Here is a 22827-nt window from a genome sequence, read left to right on the forward strand (position 1 = left end):
GACTCGGCGTCCTAATCCGCCCCATATACTGCTCTATTCTCATTGGCTCAGCCTCCGCCGCCGACCGTTGATCTGCCAAGCGGCATTCCGATTGGGCCTCGGCAGCCGCCAGGCTGGATTGTCTTCCAAGCTTCTCCTAAAAATGGAAATTCGTCGAAACCGCATCTCGACCTCTCCGCGCCATTGACGCCTTCTTGCATCAGGCCTCACCATCGGCCGGTCCTGGGTCCGACGTGTTTCCTCACCTCTCGAGCTATCTCCAGGCTGCCCAAGAAGCGGCCTACTGCAGAAAATGACAAAAATGACGACCGCCTTACATCGACGGATCTTCTCCAGCACGGCGTCTATTGTAACCCTTCCGTCCTCCCCCAGCCCGTTTCAGATTCTGCTTGTAAATGCTCAAGTCGGCCAGGCTGACCACGGCAATTTTGGACGCATCTACAAACTGTATGGCCATCAATTTTCTCTTTTACTGCCTCATCTCATCTCAATCATTTTTTTTCTGTCCGTAAGTGGTCCTCGGTCATCGTTTCCCTTTTTCCTTTTGTTTTTTGCGTGCATATGAACTTCTGTTGTTCCTCAGCCTACTCAGAGCGGTGATTAGTGACTGTTTGGGACATATACTGCCGGCTCGTTCCTTTTACTGTTTCAGATCATGGCCACGGTTCTGGAAACTCTACTTCTCCTTGTGGCTGTGGTTGCGGCACAGAACAACTGCTCTATTGTCCCAATCTATGTCGATTTCCACGTCAGAGCCGTCGACGGTGGGGTCAACGAGCAATATGGATTGTTTACCGGGGCTGGCTTCCCAGTATCACAGAACATGTCGCACTGGCCGTCGTTATCGAACAACGAAACAACAGTGGCCAGCCTTGACTACTGCACGAACAGTCCTTTCGAAGACTGTTTAAACCACGCCCATGGATTCTACTCACCAGACTTGTCACAAAAGTCAGTATCACAGTCCTTAGCTCTACTAGGTTCGGATGCTGATTGTGGCCTTACAGCTACTCCTCAGGGTCATCATATCAGTCACTCGATAGTTATGGCTCGATACCCGCCACTATCCTCCAAACAGCACTCGATACATTCAACCTCTTCACGCATTACTACGACCCCTCTCCACCAAATATCACTCGGATCCCAAGTTTCCCCCTTACGGTCCTGTCAAACTACTCTGCCAGCACGTCTCCTTGGTTTGGTCCCGCAGGTCTGCTGGGCCTTGGACCAAAAAGCACGCTATTGGACCATCTATACGCTCTCCAGTTGATCTCGTCGCGGTCATTTGGTCTGTACATGGGCACTGCCTATGAACAAGCAAATGGCGTAATCAACGGCTCTCTGACCTTGGGTGGCTACGATTCGGGTCGGTTTCAGGGCGACGTGCATAATTTCACCATAAGCCCCGCTCAATCAGACGCCGAACACAGCCCCTTTGTGGTTTCTGTCGGGCAGATGACGTTGACTGCCTCTGATGGGACCACGACAGATCTCCTCACCGAGGCCTTCGACGCCCATCTCACCACATCGCAATACCACCTCAACCTCCCCAGCGATGTGACGCGGAAATTCTCCCAGCAAACGGGCGCGACAACTTCAAATGATGGCCTTGAAGTCTTCCGTCTCCCAGACGACTTTGATTCCACATTGACCATCACCCTTGAGTCGGGAATGAGTGTCACGTACGAGTCGGACTGGCTTAAGAACGTGTCCAACGATTCCCCAATCTCTACAGGGTCGGTCTCAAATACATCGACAAACCAGACAGTCAACTTCTTCGGTACCGCATTCCTCTCTCAACTCTATTTCATCGCCAACTACGACTCCTCGCCACCGACATTCCACCTCGCGAATGCCCTGCCACATGCGCCCTACGTCTTCACCCAGACTCTGTGTCCCAACACCGTCCCAACACCCGCTCCGAAATCCAATCTGTCCAGCTTCGGCACCTCTGGCTTGACAGGAGCGATCTTGGGCGGCGTTGTTGGAGGAATTGGGCTCTCCTTTGTCATCTTCTGGCTGTTCCGAAAATGGATGCAGCGACGCATGTGGCGGGAGCAGGCGGAACAAGCCATGAAAGGAAAGGGGATTGACAGTGCGTCCACAATCACCGTGACGGCAGGCAAAGGGAAAGAGTCGCCGTCTTCCTTCTCCTCCGCCAGCCACGATGAGGAAGCACAGAGAGGAGGCGGCGGTGGCGGCAGAGAGTTCGCGTTTGACTTTAGCTCGCAACAACACCATGCCTACCACAATTTCCTACAGAGCGCAACACAGCAGCAGCGTCAACCACAACAACCACAACAACAGGATCATCAACCCGCAAATAGAGAAATACAGAGCACTGCAGCTGCTCACGACGCGGTCTCCCCCATCTCGTACAGCTCCATGCCCGTCACACAGTACGCCCGCTCGTTCACACGAGACTCATACTCCAACTCGCCACTCACGCCTGCAACGGGTGTTCCCTTGCTATTGTCGCAGCAGCCGACCGGGCAGCTGCAACACTCGGAGGCTCGGCCGCCGACGGCAGACTCGTCCTTTCCACCTTCATCCTTTCCATCGTCGACGGCCTTTGCGCCGCTGACGTTGACGCACACAAACCTCTCCCTCGAGGACCCGACGTCCACCTACCCCTTCGGCGCGGGCCAGAGTCGGGGCGAGGACGACGACTCGTTCCGAGCCCGACAGGCTAAGCTGCGCGGACGCGAGATGGTGTTGAATGTGCAGACCGAGTTTGCGCCGCCGCCAACGAGGACCTTTAGATCCTCGTCCTCCTCGTCCTCTACGGACAGCAAGGCGGCGAGAAAGGCGGCGGGCAAGGAAGGCCGGAAGATGGAGAGTATGTTGAAGAAAGTCTTCTCTCCTCCGGCCTAGGGGGCGGAGTTGATCCAAGATGAGGACGTGAGCGAAGCAGAGGTTCGAGGAAACTGAACTTCTGGACACGAACTTGAGCCTTTGATCTTTTACGACTGAAACGGGCATGCGTGCATGAGAGGCGCGGCGTTTGTCGGGGTCTTGTCCAGGTGTTTGTGCATGGATCAGGCTGGCCTGGCCTGGCCCAGGTCAAATTGGTATTAGGGGTTTTTTTTTTTGCTCTATTGGTAACGATGAAGGATTTATCACGGTCACGAATCCCTCCCTCCCTTCCACCATGCCGTCCAAAGTAGGAAAAACAGGCGCTCGCTTTGCAGTTTCTACCTTTATCCACACAGATATATACATATTTATTTCCATGTGTGTGGTTGCACACCTTTTTACCATTCTCCAAACCTGCTTTCTTCCATCGAAAGAGCACAAATTCATTAATCCATCCTGGTAGACATCACCGACATGGGGCGGCGTGTTACTATATCTATATACATAAATGTGTAAAGTGTATGTGTGGCGTCGAGGGCAAAACCCGGACTCGGTATCGGTATAGTAACAGCAGCTGGGTCGCCGGCCGGTGAGACGGAGTTCAAATATGGGTTTATGATTATTACCACCCTGGTTACTTTTGTCTCTCCGTCAACCCACGGAGAGTGTGTGTCTGACAACTGTAGCTGGGGCACTAGGGCCTTGATGCTGGGCCGGGGTGGCGGTGGCTGTGTTCACATCTACTCTCTGCCTTTTCATTCGGGAGGTAGATAGGTAACCTAGGTAAGTAGGTAAGTAGGTAGAAGACAGACACCTACGTACGTAGACCTAGCTCCATCAATCCGAACAGATTTCTTAAACAGCCATCGTCACATCCCCGCTCTCCTTGTCACCCACCCTTCCCGTCCCCGTTCCCGCCCGTATACCGTCCTCGCCGAAACCCTCTCTGTCGCCGCTGTGCGTAGAATCCCCGGCCCCCAATTCCTTGAACCCTTTCGTCTTGACCCGCGCAATGAACAGCTCGTCCAGGCGCTCGTAGCTCAAACCCGCGGACTCGGGCTGGCACAGCCACAGGTAGACGATGGAGAGCACGGACAGCGCGCCGAAGATGAAGGTCACTTTGGCGCCCAGGTTGGCCTTGTCCGGATTGAAGAGGTAGGGTAGGACGAAGCCCCACATGGTCTGTTTTATTGGAATAAGTCTCAAGGGGGTTTTGGGGGGTGAACAAGCGGGATGGGAACGACGGTTGCAAACTTACAAAGAGAGCGCTTTGCAGTCCCACCGATATCGACGCTGTCTTGGCCCGTAGCCGCGCGGTGGGGATCTCGGTCAGGATGGTGAAGGCCGTGGCGCCGATGGTGGCGTTGTAGACGAAGGAGAAGAGCTGGAGGAGGGCGATCGTCCCCTTAATGGCGGGCGGCGTGCCTGAGACTGCGAGGCCTGGGTATCATTTCCATCACCAGTCAGCGAACAGTCTTGTAGCTCTCGCAATTCGCGCGGTTCATATAGTTGTCAAATGCACATTCTGTAAGGCTGGTGGGATGCCGAACCGAAGGTAGTGGCGATAGCGAAATCATACATACCTCCAGTGATCAAGAGAATCAGCGTCAGCATGACCATTCCCCATAATGTCAAAGGTCGCCGGCCCACTCTATCCACCAAGAACCACGAGCAAATGTTGCCCGCGCCCGACAGAACCTGCTGGAGGATAAACAGATGGAAACTGGCGGCGGTGCTGTAACCCGCGAGCTGTTGGTAGTACGTCGTGTAAGAACCCACAAAGGCCACGCCCGAGAAGGTCTGGATGGTTAAGGGCATGGCGGCGATGATAGTGCGGCGCAGGTTGGACCTGCGGAAACATTCGACGTACGTGGCGCCCGAGGTCTCCTCGACCGTCTTGGCCAGCACGCGCTTGATCTCGCGCATTTTGAGCTCGGCGTCGGCGTCGGAAGAGTAGCCGATCTTCTTGAGCGCTTTGAGCGCTTTCTCGTCCTTGCCGTGGCTGACCAGCCACCAGGGCGACTCCGGCATGAACGGGAGCACCACCGTCGCGAGGCCCATGAAGCCGTAGCCGGACACAAAGGCGATGCGGTAAGCCCACCGGGTGGCTTGATTGCCCGTGAAGTTGACCACCAAGGCAGACGACAGGGCACCGGTGATCAGAGAGATGGGCACGGCAGCGGTGAGCACTCCGCGCAACGGCAACGGCGTGATCTCTCCGATGTAGGCCATGCATAGAGAGTTGGTGCCGCCCGTGGAGAAGCCGCCCAAGAAACGTCCCCCGAAGAAGGTATAGTTCGTGGTAGCGAGGAATTCCAACGTGACGGATGTGAGTCTGACGGCGAAGATGAAGCCGAGGGCAAATCTGCGACCGACCTTGTCGGCAATCCATGCGGCACTCAGTGCGCCCATCACAGCGCTATCGTGAGAAGAATAATCAGCCGAGTCTGCCCCGTTGGACTTTTGTAAAGAGAGCCATGGTCTTACGCTGCCTGAGGAGCGCCATAGTATGCCGACTGCCACTTGGCCGACAGCACATAGTTACCATCGTAGGCACTGCCAAAATCCTTGCGAAACTGAGGAATCCCCAGGACTGACTGCCCGGCCGTCTTTGCGTAGTTGTTGGCCAGGATGCACCAAAGCATGTAAAGACACCAGATGACAGCCCAGATGTACTTGCGGATGGATCGCAATACCGACGAACCAGAACCACGGCTCTTTCGAGGAGGTAGATCCTCAGCCGGGTTGATCTCGACTGCACAGACATTGCTGTCGAGGGGCGGCTTTTGGGAGTCTCCGCCAGCCATCGTCGCCTTGTCAAGCAGATGCGGCTTGTGTCGAGTGGGACATGGCCGGTTTGTAAAGAGATATAGTATCGACCAATGTCCCTTCAAGGAAACTCTTGGGTGTCCGAGTCACGTTGGGTTGCCTGAGTTGTATCAAAGGTGTTAATAATCGCACCATCGTAACCAGATCTCTCATTCTGTTCCCGATACGAAATAGGCGACTTGTACCGAGTCAGTGTGCCGCCTTCTCCCAATCCGGACCCATCTAGAAGTAATATTATGTTAAGTAACCACCCATTCAGAAAGCCTAGCCCGCTTGCTCCTGGGCCAGAACATGGCCATACCGGGGGCTCATGAGGCCCAATTGTAAGCCTGGTGAGCCCCAGCACCGGGAGGTCCATCAATCATCAGCCAACGGGTGGGAGCCCTGGAGTTGACCCACTCACTGACTTGCCCGGTCTCTCTTTAGCGAGTCTGAGTAATCGCATGCAGACAAAGTTGGGGGCCGTTTCTTCGACTTACATACCTAGGTAGCTAAGTATGAACTGTGTTCGGCGTCCTCGCTAAAATTTGCTTCGGTGCCGACCTCCGCATGGCCCCGATTATCAGGAGCTGAAGATTGGCCCCAGAACCTGACATCTGAGATTGCCGCCCCGTGATTTGCTAAGAGACACCGAGACACTCAGGATGAAGGAGTTGAGTTGTGTGGCGGAAATACGAAGCAGAAGGAACACAGAACAGCCTCGACACAGCAGAAAACACAGCATCAAGACCGATTTCAAACAGTAAAGGATCCGAAGGTTCAGTGGCGGCGGGGTAATGCCTGTTCCAATTCAGTGAGCCACCCAGCCAGAGCGAGCCGATCAATTGCCAGTTTACCAAACCGGCCTGAGCCTGCCGCAAAGGCTCGCATGTTATATGTACCATGAGTCAAAGCCGCAAGCCCCCGCCGTTGATGTTCATCGTGGGCGACGTCAAGAATCCCTACAGGACGACCAAGGCCATCAAGTCGGCAAAGACGTCGCACATTTCTTCGCGCTACCGATGCTGGAACAAGGCCAACCACCAGGACCTGGCTCTCGACTCGACCACCAAGGCTATCTTGACCGGCGGGACCACATCGACATCGTCCTCCGGCCTCCAGAGGTCGTCGTCGTCGCCTGCTGATAACCCGAAGACGCCTTCTGTGGGCAGGGCACCAACCACTGACGACGACGAGACGGAGCAGCAGCAGGATCACAAGGACGCCAACCAGATCCTCGAGGCCGATGCATCTACAGATGACGGAGAAAATGGTGCCCTTCTGCCCGTGGCGGCGACAAATTGTCTGACAACAACATCGCAGAAACCGCGTGTAGCCATTAAGCCCTGGGAACACGACCTTAGAGCCTACGAAGAGTGGACGGCCTCTCCTCTGCGGCTGCTGGGGACTCAATTCTTCGACATCTTCACCCCATCAACAGCCATCACTTACGACACCGAAATCAAAGCGAACCTCTACTTTTATTTCTGGGTCATCAAACCCTTTGCGACGCATCTGCTTCAATCGTGGAAGTGGCTGGACAACCTGTCGCAGATCCAGGCGTCGCCCTGTCTAACTTATGCCGTGGCAACATATGCTTCCGTCTTTCTCTCGGGCATGCTCAGAGGGTGAGCTCCCTCCTTCCCCAATGTACCAGGCCCCTTTGATTGAAATGAATACCTCTTGTACAGCCTGCAGGAGGTATACGTGGTGAAACATACAATGTCCACGTTTCAAGGCTAACATCTTCATCGCCATGCACCCAGGGGCCCGGGCGTAGTGTTGCCACCACCGACCGAAAGGGGCCAGACGTCTCACTGGCCGATACCGGCATGGTTGCGCCTCCATACCCGATGTCTAGCCGAGCTGAATGCCTTCCTGAGCGATCCCAGCCAAGCTGTCGACGATTCCTGCTATCAAGCGATTCTATTTCTGTACCGGCTGTCGGTAAGTGGGAGAGATGGGTTGAACGAGGAGGGCCTCTGCGGAGTCGACGCCATCTGACGATTCTAGGTGCTGCTGGCGGACGGTGAAAGCGGCAGAATGCACCTCCAGGCGCTCAAACGCATGTCCCTACTCCTCGACATGAATGAAGCTTCACTGGAAACAGAACTGGCCGTGTGAGCATCCCGCGTTCGTCCCTGGATTAGGCGCAGCTGGCTGATGGTACATCTCAGGTCCAAGATCAACATCATTGGCGCATTCCTCCACAGCCGCTCAATTGTGGTGGTTCGCAAGGCGCACCGGAGAAAGCAGGAGTGCCGAAAGGAAATGATCGAGATCGACAGGAAGTTCTGGAAGTCTGACCGCGAATGGTATTCCCACCGCGCGCATTTAGCTGGGCGCATGCTGGCCTGGCGTCCCGAGAGCCCCAGTTCAAGCATCTTGCCGGAGAGCGCGACGGCGATTGCGCGAATGGACCCCGATAGCCGCAGATTTTTGGGCGAGTCGGAGCACCTCGAAATGCAGCGGTGCTATCAGATTGCGCTCTTCTTCTGGATGTACCTGAACTGCATCAGCTTCAACACCTCTGCCCTCATCGTTCGCTCGAACCTGCTCGAACTGCAGTACCGCCTCTCGAACATGGATCTTCCGACCATGAGTTCCATCTGCCACACCACGCTCTTCAACATCTTATTGGCGGGCATGGTTGCGTCTCGAAACCAACCCGAAAGATGGTGGTTCGTGGAGCAGATCGTCTGGCTCTACCCGACTATCCAGCACCTCGACACAGTCTGGCAGCTGTTGGCCGAGTTCTTCGACTCCTTGTCGATAAACTTCAGGTTCATCCAGGAGATATGGGAAGACATTGCCGCGGCAAGAAGGACGTTGGTGAAGTCCACTAGCCCCACGGACGGGCAGCTGGTCAACCCAATCATGCATTTCCGGCCGACCTCGTACTCGCCGGATCTGACAAGACCGCTCCCGGTCCTTGAGCTCGAGGACACAGAGGGTGTTTCGCTCGAGAAGAGCATCCACAGGTCGCCCGGTCGCGCGTCGGTTGCTTCTTGAAGGGATGACCAGTTCGCTTATGGGGGAAACCTGTATCTCTTAGAGATAGGAGCACAAGACATGGAACAGCCTCTTTGCTATTTCTCTAGAACGAAGAATGCCTGTGTCGTCTTGTGCTCAACGGCGGACGACCCTCGAAAACAACTTCCCCATTTTGGGTGCCATGCAGACTGTCGAAAGTGAAGGCCGACTTCTTACGCCGATCATTCAGCAGCCGAACAAACTCCTCATTCCGGAACTGAATGGCAATCTCCAGTGCCTTCCGACCCACGGTGTCTGACATCTCCGTGTCGACATCATCCCGTTTGAGCAATAGCTCTGTCCATTTCGTGTCTCTGTTGCGTGCAGCGTAGTGCAACGCAGTGTTCCCATCGCTGAATCTCATGTTCACGTCCAGATCGTCTCGAAGAAGTAAGCGCTCCACTATCCCTTCCTCACACCACTCTATGGCATCCTGTAGAGGGGTATGATCAAAGTTATCTCTCGTGTTGAGTTGGATGTCCTTCTTTGCAAGCAGTAGATCGATCGGTTCCGTGATAAAGTACCAGTCCCATTGAAGGAGAAGAAGGTGTAATACGGTCCTTCCGTGCTTGTCTGGTATATTCACGTCAACATCGTCTCTTTCGAGTAAGCGCTCGAAAGCGTTCCTCATCCGCTGATACTCTGTTGTAGTCTTTCGAGGCAAGTAGCCTTGATCGGGTAGCTCGTCGCTGTCGAGGCCCCTTCGTAAAAGAAGCGGAACTGCGTGTCCCTCATTCAGGTACCTAGCCGTCCAATGCAATAGAGTCTGCCCACGCTTATCCATGCTCTTCAGGTCCAGAGCACCATGATCCAGTAAGATATTGGCGATGTTCATGTGTCCATAATACACTGCATATCTGACAGCTGTCCAGCCTCCGTCATCTTCACAATTGACGTCGATATCTGGGCGTGTGAGAAGAAATTTCACCATTTCCTCATTATCCTGGACCACGGCGTGGCCTAATGCTGTGTCCGACATGTTATCTCCAGCGTTGACCTCAAGGTCTTTCCGTTCCAACAACATCTTTACGGTTTGCGTCTGCCCATTGTGGACGGCCTTCATCAGAACCGTATGTCCATCGGAATTTCTCTGATTAACACTTAGCCCACTCTCAACCAACTGTGAGAACATGGCTTCGTCGTCAAGAAATTTCTCCAATAGCTCCATGGTGCGTCCGCGATGTTCTATGCCTGCATCTGACTTGGCGATTTTTGAGGTTGTCTCACGGACGAGAGCTTCATGATCATTTTTCAAAGCCCATTCTAAGACATTTTCTTCTTGTCCAAACCAGGATTCAGGATCCCAAGGAAATGTAACAACCTTGACACTGTTCGACACCAGACCAAGCCACAGTTTGTAAGTGACCTGCCTTCCTCTTCCGAATTTTCGAGTGTGGAATAACCAAAATGTCTTTGCGTAGGACAAGAATGCATAATCTGCTTGTCTTCGTTCCTGTGGTACCATCTCTCTGATACGAGCTTCCAGATTAAAGTCTCTTGCTCCCTTTTTTTTCAAGAGTTTCAACGCAATTTTGCTGACTGCACCCTGCGGGAGCGTTCTTTCAACAACGGAGGTGGTTATGTCTTGTGGCTGTAACGCTGCGCGATCGCTCATCTTGGTAAGTGTGGTGTTGAAGACATCGAAGTTCAAGTAGGTGACACAGATTTCACCTAGACTCAGATCTGCCTCTGATAATTCCACGTGGAACTGACGAGTAGATGCGTCCCGTGGACTAGAAATGATATACTGTTTGACGCTGTGATGGCTAAACCGGACGGCAGAGTCCTCCTCATCGATGAGCAGAAGACTTCCGCACCCGTTGACCGCCATCCGAATGTCATTGATTAGCTTTCGTGGATTCCACTGCGTATCTCCTGGTTCGACGCCCATCGCCTCGCGAAGTTCATCCAAAGTCAGTGGCTGCTGAGCCGCAGCGACAATCGCAAAGATCTTTTGGCATGTGGCTGGATTTGTCGTCCTTTGTCCTGACAGTTTCTGCAGGACACGATCGAAAGTTTCGGGCAGATCTCTCGGCAAAGATTCGAGCGCTTTCAGAATCCCCTCATCGGTGAGCGCAGCACAGATGGATTCCAGTTGAAAGACGACCCATAGAAACCTAACGATAATTAGCTTCGGTTTCCAACCATAAGCGTCAGCACTAACATCCCATGGCTTCCTTCTAAGAGAGCATGCCTGATGGCCAATATTATGTCTGGATCTCCTAAGCACAGGTCGCCTGTTTCCAGACGGTCTTCCAAAGCATGTTCGATATATTGAGCGATTTCAGGGTTCTGCACCGGTAATGGTAAATGGTGGTGAGGTTGTAGAGCAGTCCCATATCTTGTATGTAAGTCAGTACGACTAGAGCAGAAGATGTGGAAGTGGTGATCTGATTTGAGAAGCCTGCCGAGGTACTCAAATAGGATGTCCAGTTCAATCTCATTGCATTCATCGAGACCGTCGACAACGACAAAGATTTGTTCGTTTTGAGGAAGCATTCTGAGCGTGGAAGCGACGATCTCATCAGTGTCGAGTGCGCCCGGCCCGATCGTATCGACGCTGCCAAAGACGTCCGGGTTGAGTAAACTCAGAAGCTGCCTTGCGAGGCAGCCAATTATGGTCTCGGCCTTGAGCGATTCCGCGTCGTCGTGGCTACAAAAGAAATAGCAGACAAGAGCATCTGGGAATCTGATGCTGACTTCCTGCACCACGCTGGCTGTAAGGACCGTCTTCCCTGACCCGAGTATCCCAGTGATCCACAGTACACTCGACGCTGTAGACTGAATCCAATACGTATAGGCTGCTTGGCCGAAGACATAGGAGCTTTCACCCGCCTTCCGCGCTCGCTTCCATGCCGTCTGGTGATTGTAAGTAGAGCATGAATTGAGAAATTGAAATTTCGCCTTTTGGGCCCTGAATCTCTTGGCTTCTTCAATCTTCATTGACATCTTTGACAATGACCATTCACGAAAACTGAAGGCTTCCTTTTTTTCAAGGGCCAGTTCCTGTTTGAATGCCAGCGAAGCCTCTTCGCGAACAGTATCTGCGATGGTCGAGAGATTGAGCTCGAGAGGTCCGAACTCGGACTGAAATGGGTTCAGAAGCGCGGCTGATAGTTGGGCAAACGTGCCTTTTCTGATCAAGAGAACAGCCTTTTGGCAGACTTGGACAACTGTGCGAAAATAATCATAGATGGCGTCTTGTAGCCTGGGAGACTTGGGATACATGACACCATATTGCTCATAGCGGGGGCATGAGCGTCCGATGCGCATAAACAAGGCTGACAGGTTATCGAAATAGGATGCAAATTGGACGGTGATCTGCAAGGTCATCCGCAGCACGCCCCAGATGGAAGTCGCAATTGGAGACTGGGTGCCGCCTACGATGACATCGAGAGCGCTTGAGAACTGCTGTACGGCTCCCAGAATGGAAGTCAGGCGAGGGCCAAAGCAGCGACGGCTCATGCGGCGGCTGTTGTTCCTGTCAATCTCGGCTGTGAGCTTCATGACATCGGAAACTGCGGGAGGGCTTCCGCCACGCCAAGTTCGGAACGTTTTTTTATCGTCATCGTCGAGCATGGCTTCAAATTCTGAGAGCGCTTGAGCCAGCCTGATTTCAGGTTTCAAAGGGGCGGCAGACCGTAAGGCGAGGGCCATGATTATGACAGGCAGGTTGTAGAATGATCAGAGCGAACGGGTCGAAGACGAAAGGGTAAACTGAGAGACAGGCATATCAGGGAGGACGTTTGACATCTTCGTGAAGAGATGTGTAGATGAAGTCGTCCATGGTGAGGCTGAGAAGCTACCAAGCCCAATTCATCTCTTCAGACTCGTCACGTGGAGCGGCCCGGCCTCGACTCGAGGAGGCCGATTTGAAGGCCATTTGCAAGCGCGTCGTCCGTCCGGTGGCTGCGGTCGCAATGGACATCATTGGTGCCCGAAGAGTGAGAGAGGTGGCGTGGGCTAGCACGATCAAGGGTGGGTGGACGGGGAAGCGAAGTGTTGGAGCAGTCGAAGGAGGAGAGGCAGGGAGGAGGTTGTAGGACAAGGACTGTCACATGTAGACGAGGGTCACGTGCACAGCCACACCTAGAATATGGATCTAAACTTCATCAGGCTAAGCGTCACTTGGCGGGCCTCATCCCCAAAAACAGCCACCAACCAACAGATCGTGTCCCTTCATGCCTCCAGCTACTACCTGAGCGCCACCAACAACACTGCAGAAAATGCCAGGGCTGCCCATCCTATCAAACACGGGGTGGGACGATGTGGCATTGTCCCCGGCTCAGAAGGCCTCCATGTGTCGTATACAACCGATTGTTCAGACGAGCAGCCACCATTTTCTATGTAAGCATGATCAAAACGCTGATATGCAGCCATTGGCCAAGCGTGACAAGCCTGATTCCACAAGCCTGATTCTTTTCCCCTTCTCATGTTCCACCGGCCAGGGTCTTGCCCTCTCCTCGTATTTTCCTTGCCGAGTTGCCGGCGACCAAACCCCTTGATACGGTGCTTCTTGGGATGCTGCAGGGTTTGAATCCTTGCACTACAGGCTTCGCTTGGGCGTCAGCCGTAGGCACTTCCGAGAGGCTCTGCATTGGCCGTCGGGTAAGAGAGCCATTGGACCGCTGCATGAGGCTCTGCCACCCTTACCTGTCAAGCTTCCGGCTGATGGGGTCCCGGTTAAGTTGGGTCTGAGTATACACTCTATCATAGGGCGAACGATCGATAAAGTTTGGCTTCTCCATTGGCGCAATGTCCTAGGCTCGAAGATTGAAGCCAGACTATGCTTGAGAACCTGACATGAAAGGTTCCTCTTGCAGGACAGAACTTACGTTGAAAGTTTCGATGGGGAAACAAATAGCGAACCCTGTCGACAAGAGATCATCCGCGCTCGAAAACAAAGCCATTATCTGGAACCCCAAGGCTCAACCTACAGGCCTTTTCTGGCGTCCTCGGCAGAATAACAAAGTTGGATTTCCAACCGTATAACTAGGAGGTCTCGAGGCAACGCCAGATCACCCGTAAGTGCCCACCTTGTCATGGGCCCTCTACGGCTAGAAGCAAAAGTCACCTATAGCCCACCCATCTCCTTGTCACCGGGTATGAGGCTCCGAGCCCAAATACTATCAAGAGGCTGAACAGATGGCCCGAATCCTCCATCTTCTTCCTCGTCTAGTGACCGAGCAACTAATCAGGATTGCTTCCGAACTTCCAGCATCCGGGACGATCTGATCCCATCCATATTATGGACGCACCACTAACTATTCCAGCCACGTTCGCGACCACCGTCAGCCAGACACAGTCACAGAGGCTGGCCCCGGGGACTTAGTAATGTCACCCCGGCCCCGCGACTCAATAGGTCAACACGAATCGCGGAGCAAAAGTGATCGGGCAGTTTGGACGGTGTCTTCGACCAGCCCACCTGGACATGCCTGCGTCTGCTCACTCTCGTTCCCAATCCTCACATACTCTCTCTTCTCCTTTGCAGAGGCTCTCTTTACAGGGATCCGCTTCAACAGCAGTCATATCATTCCCAAAACATCAGGCACACAACCAATTCCATCTGTTATATCCCTTGAGCATATATCCCTTTTCGGAACGCCCAAGTTGAATACTCAATCCGTCTCACCAGGGATCTCGGACTGCGCTCTCAGCAGCACAGAAGTCACGATCACCATCCTCAACGGCGCGTTATGACGATGCCGCCGTGGTCGCTGGTCCAGGCCATGTATTCACGAGGGCTAAGCAGCCCTCAACACCGTTGACTCGTGAGTCTTCTCTATTGTGCAATGAGGACCGAGGGCTTTTGACAGAGCATCACTGCTTATCCTCCCCTTCTTGTTTCCCTCCTTCCTAGTTTCCATGCTGGCTTTTTTATTTCCGTGTGAGCCACAAAATGGAAAAGACTGACTAGCTCACTGCTTCTAACTACAATATTCTCGAACGTCCTAGGTAAAGGACCCCTCCTCCTCCTCCTCCTCCTCCTCCTCCTCCTCCTCCCCGGCGTATACACTCCACGCCGCTTCCACCTTTATTCTCCCCAACGAGACAAAAAGACTGACTCCTGCACCTCCTCTCTAGTCTCACCACTATATTCTCAAAAATATCCCCGGAGAAGAACTCAACTCCCGAGACCTCCTCCTCCTCCTCCTCCTCCTCTCGAGATACAACCACAATCCAAGCCCCAATGCCCGATCCCCCCCATAGACGAAGCCACTGACTCCGCATTCATTATACACACGAACCTCGTACTGGGTTGGGATTTTGGCCTGGGAACAAAAAAGGACAAAGGAGAGGGTAGAAAAAGAATGAGGGCGGCAAAGAAGATGTCTTAGATCATATTCGCTTTCTTGTCTTTGTCCTTCTCTGCCCTCCTCTCCTCTCCTCTCCTCTCCTCTTCTCTGTTCTCATTCTTTTGGGACTCGCTGTCCACCATCTTCCGACCCCTTTTTCGCATTTCAAGGATTCCTTAGACGGAGAAAAACCCCGCGCTGGGATGGTTTCACGCGTCGAATGAAACGAGCTAGAAAGATCCCTAGAAAGAGCAGGGGGAAAAAAGAAGAGGAATTGAAAGGTGCAGAGAGACAAAATTAGTAGAGTACGCATCCCCCCAGGGAAGGTTTTCAGTCGATACCAGCATGCATGCGAACAATCAGCGAACTATCCGCGAACTATCAGCGAACTAAATCAAGACAATTGTAATCATCACATCGTAAACATTGAGTTCAAGTAAGACAAAATACCAAATAGTAAGTAAGCTCGATAACGTCCATCCATCAATAGTCCAGGCGACGCTCCATCCGTGTACCCGAGCAATTTGCCCTGAAAGACACATGATGATGGTGGTAAGACATGATATGACAAGATATGATAAGATATGAACGTAACTCAGTAAAGGAAGCAACAGAAGAGCAGCAGTCAACGAGCGTCAACCAATCCATGAAAGCAACGTACGACACAACGTCCAGACCGAAGTGGCCGCCATGGTATACTGGGACCACCCTCTCGTCTCCCTCCTGGCTTGAGGTTTGTAGCAGTAAACGTCAAAGAACACTCTCGGCCGTCAGCGTTTCTGTCGTGGGTCATAAGGCGTAAAATTTGTTCAGGGAAGGTGCTCGTAGCCATCTCTAGGCAAGGTCAAGCCGAGCGTCGAGTCTCGACCAAACGCAAGATGAAACAAGGTCGCATGTCATGATTGGCAGCAGCATGTGGGCAGCTGGAGCCTTCAATCAACTGATTCCTCCTCTTTTCTGAAGAAAAAAGAAAACGTGGCACGGTACAACGAGACCGGGCACCAGTCCCATCGAAGTGACACCCCGGATGTCCCTCAAACACATTGTGTCATGTCCACTTCCCAACTTTGTTTTTCAATATTCGCATGTGGATTGATATCCTCTTTGCGACCAGCGGACGTACTCGAAACGTATGTAGCTTTCCTTTCAGCTGAACATCTCGCCGTAGTCGCCGCGCTCCCAAGCAGAAAGTTGGTCGGCCGACGTCCACTCTGGATCAAATCCAATCTCGATGACCATTGAGCGTTTCTTGTGTCCTACAGGTTCCGCCGCCGATGAGTAACATTCTGAAAAGATGAAGTATGCCAAGGTTGTGGGGAGGACTTACTTGGATTCTGCTGCAGTTGATGAGGACGGAACCGCGTCGAGAACATGTCTGGTCTGAAAGACCTGATGATTGCCTTATAATCATCATCTGGCTTGACACCAAAGGCAAGGAGGCCGACAAGGATGCTAAGGTACCCGGCCAGCCTACACGTTGGTTGACTGTCCACCTGCGCCTGGCAGACGTCAGGCAGAAGTTGCTCAAACCAGGAACCTGGCCCTTGGAGGTGCAGTCGATAGTCATCCATGTGGTGGCCAAGGACTGCCAGATTAGAGTCCCCATCGGCTTCGTGACGGCCAAAGGAGAGTCGCCGCCAATCTTCAGCCCTGAAAGTCCTAAAGGAGTCAGTAGTACAGTCGATGGGTGCATGTATATAGCCGTGACGCTCGGGATCCCAGACCAAAGTGCTGGTCCCGTGCAATCTGCGCCGCTCATTTTCTTGCTGCGTTGGTCGACGTAGGCCTCCTTGAGGCTGGTAGGGAACCCAGGTCCACCAATCTGATGAACTCTCAACTACAAATTGACCTAGGTGGGATGGCCGCCAATAGAATTCTGGACCTTCGACGCTGGCCGGTGTATGGAGAGCTGGTTGATATCGGACGTGCTGGATGTGCAGGAAGAAAGGGAAGGCGGCCGGATATCTACCCTGCGATGGTGCAGGTATAGAAGTATAGTTCAAATTGTCCATACTATCGATTGAGGCGCGTACAGGAGAAAGGAAGAAAAGAGGGAGAAACAAGTAGCTGGAGTACGACCTGAGCGAAACTTGTGATCTGTGAGTGAGACAGTGCGAAGGGTGGTCACAGATAAACGTAAATGATCGTCCCTGGGACAAATGAATACAACCGCCAGAATGCCGGAATGGGTGGGCGCCGAGCACATGCAGGAAGAAGGTGAACTTAGCTCTTGGGCAGATAGCTGCTGCCGAATCAGCAGCCCATCGCCGGCCGCAATGGCAATCTTAGCGCCGAGCATGGCGTCAGAACGAGAGGATGCTGAAGCCCATACTCTAGCCGGTGCAACGCTTGGGCGACATGAACGGCCAATGGCACGCTCCATGGTAGGAATTTGGATTCCGCCATTCCCATCGAGGTTGGTTTCAATGTCAGCTAGGGGAATGGTCGAGGTTCTCAGACGGGGCCGCTGACTCCCCGAACTGACAATGGGAGTGATGGCTCCATGCTCAACATGATATGGGAAGCGCAATGGTCGAGTAGAGTATGGAGTTGGTGGTAGGGAACAAGCAGGGGCCCTGTGGCGCATGGGGAGCTTGCCGCTCGTCCAGCCGCCAAACAGCGGCAAGCCTGACAGGTTGGGGCATAAGCTCCAACGATGGCGAGGTTGGGAAAGAGAGAGGCAGAGCGCCACCAAAAGCTCGGACAACCATTGACCCGGTGCGGCTCTGCGGCAGGCGTCGGCTGTCTCTAGGAGGTGTGAATTCGCACCCGCGCTTGTTCTCGGGTGAACGGTGTTTCCTCGCTCAATCGGCAGATTCTTTCCTATCTATGGGGATTAGTAACTCCGCTCGGGAAAGAGCTGGCGGGCCAATGGGAAAGGAAGATACTTGCCGAAGCCCTGGGACTGGGCAGGGGCCCTCTAGAGCCCCTGGGTTGGATGATCCAGGTCATCAGACGTGGAGTTGATCAAGACAGGAGGAGACGAGAGGTTTTTTGAGCATGGACGTCTTAGTCCTTATATGCTGCTGTCGCAACCAGCCTTACACAGCGCAACAGGTCATCTCAGCTCAATTCACCTATCACATTCCAATGAGGTGCATTGGCGTGGCACTAGCGATCAGTGTTGGTCGGCTGCTTGCTCTGCGCCCGATTTTGGTGAGGCATATTCAGCGCATGCCGACAGTCATCAAACGTGAGTCGCTGCTCCGGAAATGCACTAAGTGACAGATAGCTAGTCGATTGCTTCCTCGCTGAGTTAGCCAGGAGGAACTGTGACCACGAACGCTTCCGCGGCCAGGCTGCGATCGATCATCCCCCGAGATCTCACACATTCTGAGTACAATTCTTTTCTTCCAAGCTGTTACCATGCGGGGCAAAAGTCTTGCGGATGGATTATGTGCCCATGTTGAGTGTGCTGTCCTATCTTCAGCAGCAATGAAGTCGCTAGCAGCTCGGCTGCCTACAAGTCATGAAGCTGGTTGTGGCGGGATCCCGCTGGAGCCCGAATGCTGGCAGATGTGGTCGCGAGGTAGACGGCATCCTTCAGCAGAGAATACGAAAGCCATGATGCTCGTTCGTCAGGAGCCTGGAGACACGCCAAAAGGATCGAAGGCATGCGACACTGACGAAGTCCAAATAGAATCTCGACCAAATTCAATCCAAACTTTGACGGCGGCGCCTTCCGCCACCCCTTTCGCTCTAGCCTTGCGGAACAAGGGCGGGAAGGCGACAAGGCTCCGCTATATCATGCCACATCCACCTGCGGATCCTGGAGCGAACTCCTCCTGCGGCCTTTGCACGTCTGTCACCGGGCACAACGCAATTCGTATCTAATTCATCAATCAGATCAGCCTGTTTCTACATCCCCACTACGGGTCGACTGTGTTCAAATAATATACACGAAGATACAAACTCAAAGAACAAAGCAGACATCGTAACGTCTCACTCTCACAACTGTACACTTGTGGCAACGCTGGCTGTGCAATTTCATACATGACGCTAACTTCGCTTGCTGCATGTCTTTCTTCTCCTGGCTCCTGCGGGGGCGACGCTTAGACCACCCTCACGGGCACAACCAGAGGTGGATGGGACCGAAGACGTGACCAGTTCAGTTAGAACACATTTACACAGCCCCAGTATTGCTCCACGTCGAATTGTCCAGGATCCTTCCATGGTTCGTCCTCATAGCTCAAGAAGACGACTTGAGCACCTGCGGTCGCCTGAATACCTTTCAGGGCAGTGGCTTGATTTTCAGGGCTAGGGCAAGCCAAACCATTGCAGTTACCGGCATGAGGCCAGCCAGATTCGAGAACATAGACAGCCTTGCCCGAGCAGACCGAATTCAAGATGTCGATCTCGGACTGGATGAAGCTGCCGGCCTTATCGGCCGTCACATCGGCGTTGAAGAAGGCGTACAGGTTGGCACCGACGATATCAACAACGCTGCAGAACGCTGAGGCACTGCTAGTATCTTGCCATACCGACAAAGGCTCGGTCGTGGTGATGGCGCCAGTGTAGCCAGCGGCCTTGAAAGCACTCGCGCTGCTGGAGATGAAGCCAGCAAGCTCGCTAGCGGAGCAATAGCCATTGAAGACAGCCTCGTTACCGACCACGACGAGTTCGACAATGTCCCACTGTGCCCAAGCGACGATGTCATGGACCTGCCCTTGAGCGCCGGAGATGCCTGTCGACGAAATCCAGACACCCAAAATAAGCTTGAGTCCATTGTCACGGGCAGAGCCACCAATGTTTTCGAGCGTGCTGCAGTCGGTGCTATAGACACGGACAGAGGGGAATCCTTTCTGTGCAATGACAGCCATGTCGGAGGCAATTGTGCCAGCGTCCTTGCAGCCCCCCGAAGCAGTGTATGGGGAATAAGTCATGCCCCACAAATCACCATTAGATGAGATTCCAGAGCTACCACTCGATCCGCTGCTCGATCCACTGCTAGGTGTCGAAGAAGCGCCCGCCCAGGCAGAGCTGGCCCCTCCGCTCACAGACACAGACGCGGTTCCTGAGGCAGGTGCCCAGCCAGGGGCCGTCTCGCTGGAGCTGACGACAACCACTGCGCTGTCGGATGCAGACGAAACCCAGTCACCCCAGGTCTCGGTGCTGGTGGTGGCTGGATCAACCGGAAAGGACGAAGTCGTGGTCCAGTCGACCCAGCTTACATAGGAAGATGTGCTGCTGGTGGTGACGGCGGCAGCGGCGGGCGTGCTGGACGTTGACGTGGTCCAATCAGCCCATGCGGCGCTGGAAGTACTGCTGCTAGATGTGTTCACGGCCAGGACAGGTGTGGGATACCCTAAGTATACGGATTAGAAACAGTGCAATCAACCGCGAGGGCTCGAGACCACTTACAGGTTGGTAGGCCATAAGAAGTAATGATGGAGATTGCGCAACTGTCGGCTGCGACCGGCGCCGAGGGGAAAGCCCAGCTCGAGGTGGTCGAGGTGGTGGCCGCAGCAACGGCCGCAACCGATGAGGTTGTGGAGGAAGTTGAAGTCCAGTCAGTCCAGGTACTGGAGTCCGTCGAGGCAGCGCTGACGGGCTCGACATATTTGGTCTCCGTAACAGTCGAGGCCAATGTGACAGTGGTGGTTTCTTCAACGCTCGACCAATCGCTCCAAGTCTCGCTGGCGGTTGCGGTAGGATCAACTGGCTCGCTCGTTGACCAGTCGCCCCAGGTCTCGGTGGCGGTAGAGGCAGGATCGACAGGATCACTGGTGGTCCAATCTGCCCAGGTATACTCCTCGGTGCTTGAAGTGGAAGCTGGATCCACTGGGGAAGAAGTTGACCAGTCACCCCAGGTCTCGGTGCTGGTGGTGGCAGGATCAACCGGAAGGGACGAAGTGGTGGTCCAGTCCGCCCAAGTCTCAGCAAAGGTGGTCGTGCTAGAAGTGGTGCTCGAGGTCTTTGCGGGATCAACCGCAAGGGAGGTAGAAGTCCAATCCTCCCAGAGGAATGAGGTTGAAGAGCTAGTGGAAGTGGTAGCAGCCTTGACCGGAGCCTTGGTGGTGGTGGTCTTTGTCTCCCCATCTACAGGCGTGGCAGAAGTAGAAGCGGTCGCATTCCAGTCGACCCAGGTGTCGCGTGCGACATTGGCGTGTAGTTTCGCGTGCATGTGCTTGACATGGCTCGCGGCAGAAACGGTGGTGACGACCGCTGCACCAGCAGCGGCAATTGTAACAGCCTTCATGTTCGAAGTAGTCCCTCTTCTTTCAGTGCGTGTCGGCCGAGATTACGGTAGACTGTCCCTCCTCGAAGATTCCCCTTCTGATGTGATCTGTTGATGGCTGGTAAAGAATGCCCGCGTAAACGAGTGGACGCGGTAGTTGGAAACGCTGAAAAACAAACAACAAATACGGAACTCTTGTGAAGCACCTCAAGAGACCATGAGTCGAGCCTTGTAAAGAGGAAGAGAAAGTTTGGTGGAGGACATGATAAGAAGCATATAGGCATGCAGCACGGTGCTACGCCAGTCGGAGGCGCGACTCATGGGGATAGCGCCAAATCTGCGAATTTCGTTTAGCGCCCCCCTGTGGGAACTTTGTCTCTGCTTGGCCCATAAGCAGGGTGGCAGGCAACTCAAAGCACCACACTGGGCAATATTGGGTCTGGCTGTTTGGATATTAAAGTTGACAATGAGCTTGAACCGGCATGGTTAATCCTCCGAGGTGTTCTTAACCAACCCCCCCAAACAGCAGGACTGGCGGGCAACAGTTAGCCGAAGAGAATGCTGATCAAACAGGAGACGATGAACAGTGGTCGGCATGCTGGCGTTGGCCATTTTCCTGCACAGCATCTGGAGCCTTGTATCTTCCCTACGAGAGACGCCTTTCTAGAGCTTTCGCCAGTGAAAACGTGGGTTCCAACTTTGCATCACAGTCGTCAGGGCCGAAGATCAGCTTGCGTAGGCGAATTGGCCACTGATATGGTAGAGAGTCGCAGGAATGACATTGCTGCCACCCCCAACCAGGATGGCCAACAGGGGCTAAGGGGAGATTGGGCGTTCTGAAACACGCGAGGCCAATGGCGGTTGGGTGGCTTCTGGGCGCTGCAAGATGAGGTGATAAGGTTGCTGGCCTATGGGAGGAAGGGGAATATGTGGGAGCGGAGGGAGCGGAGGACGACGATCCCTCGAGCAGAAGGCTTTGCGAGGTGGAGAGGGCGCTTTTGTGGCGGGCATCCAGCGGGGGATATGCAAGCAATGCTCGAGGTGAAGACGACTGGGTCACTGGGCCAAGGTGACTGGCTATGCAAGTGAAGGGTGGACAGGTGGACAGGACGGTGGACCGGGTGGTGAAGGGGGCGAAAAGGGGCTGATTGCGGAGATTTAACAGCCTCCCGCGCTAGGCTGGATTGGGAATCCTAACAAAGCATCAGAAAGCTTGGTTGAACGCCATTAAGATTGCCCGACCGGCTGTGTAGCCCACCACTTGCCCACTCACCCACTCACCCACCACCAGCTCCGGTTTGCTCCATTTAGATCCCCAGGAAATCCGTTGTTTGGGTCGATTCTCACCTTCAAATTTCGTGCTCTGGGTGCCAGTGGGTGGTGCTCACTGCAGCAACCATACGAGGAGACTGCCACCAGATTCCCCCGGCTCTTTTTCTACGAATGGTCTTCTGCTGCCCCGAGATTGAGTTTTTTTCAATCTGCCCTCAAAGCACAACGCCCGATCCATGGCGTCCGAATCGCGGCTGATAACGATGATCCGACCTCTCAGTACGAGTAGTATCCTGAGGAATGTTTCCTGGTGTTACTTTTTCTTGGGAGTGCCGGTATCCATCGACTCCACCCTTTCCTACGTGCTAAGATGGAGGTGACGAC

At 53.8% G+C, this 22827-nt stretch overlaps 6 protein-coding genes across 6 annotated transcripts; 2 read left to right on the forward strand and 4 right to left on the reverse strand.

Annotated features, from left to right (window-relative positions):
* Positions 1–655: 655 nt before the first annotated feature.
* On the forward strand, positions 656–2874 carry Z520_04879 (uncharacterized protein; the record flags this gene model as incomplete). Its single annotated transcript, XM_016775383.1, has 2 exons — positions 656–951; positions 1008–2874. The coding sequence occupies 2 exons, from the start codon at positions 656–658 to the stop codon at positions 2872–2874; spliced, it is 2163 nt and encodes a 720-aa protein (XP_016633426.1).
* Positions 2875–3711: 837 nt separating this feature from the next.
* On the reverse strand, positions 3712–5663 carry Z520_04880 (uncharacterized protein; the record flags this gene model as incomplete). Its single annotated transcript, XM_016775384.1, has 4 exons — positions 3712–4038; positions 4115–4296; positions 4440–5275; positions 5344–5663. The coding sequence occupies 4 exons, from the start codon at positions 5661–5663 to the stop codon at positions 3712–3714; spliced, it is 1665 nt and encodes a 554-aa protein (XP_016633427.1).
* Positions 5664–6567: 904 nt separating this feature from the next.
* Z520_04881 (uncharacterized protein) lies at positions 6568–8676 on the forward strand (the record flags this gene model as incomplete). The annotated part of the gene is made up of 4 exons (XM_016775385.1): positions 6568–7292; positions 7431–7611; positions 7678–7784; positions 7842–8676. The coding sequence occupies 4 exons, from the start codon at positions 6568–6570 to the stop codon at positions 8674–8676; spliced, it is 1848 nt and encodes a 615-aa protein (XP_016633428.1).
* Positions 8677–8761: 85 nt separating this feature from the next.
* On the reverse strand, positions 8762–12354 carry Z520_04882 (uncharacterized protein; the record flags this gene model as incomplete). The annotated part of the gene is made up of 2 exons (XM_016775386.1): positions 8762–10814; positions 10862–12354. 2 exons carry the CDS (start codon positions 12352–12354, stop codon positions 8762–8764), a joined length of 3546 nt encoding a protein of 1181 aa, XP_016633429.1.
* A 3785-nt stretch (positions 12355–16139) lies between these two features.
* Positions 16140–17005, reverse strand: Z520_04883 (uncharacterized protein; the record flags this gene model as incomplete). The annotated part of the gene is made up of 2 exons (XM_016775387.1): positions 16140–16249; positions 16321–17005. The coding sequence occupies 2 exons, from the start codon at positions 17003–17005 to the stop codon at positions 16140–16142; spliced, it is 795 nt and encodes a 264-aa protein (XP_016633430.1).
* Positions 17006–19105: 2100 nt separating this feature from the next.
* On the reverse strand, positions 19106–21192 carry Z520_04884 (uncharacterized protein; the record flags this gene model as incomplete). The annotated part of the gene is made up of 2 exons (XM_016775388.1): positions 19106–20298; positions 20355–21192. The coding sequence occupies 2 exons, from the start codon at positions 21190–21192 to the stop codon at positions 19106–19108; spliced, it is 2031 nt and encodes a 676-aa protein (XP_016633431.1).
* Between the last annotated feature and the right edge of the window lie 1635 nt (positions 21193–22827).

Source organism: Fonsecaea multimorphosa (genome assembly GCF_000836435.1).
Source record: "Fonsecaea multimorphosa CBS 102226 unplaced genomic scaffold supercont1.8, whole genome shotgun sequence".
In the NCBI taxonomy this organism is placed as follows: Eukaryota; Fungi; Ascomycota; class Eurotiomycetes; order Chaetothyriales; family Herpotrichiellaceae; genus Fonsecaea; species Fonsecaea multimorphosa.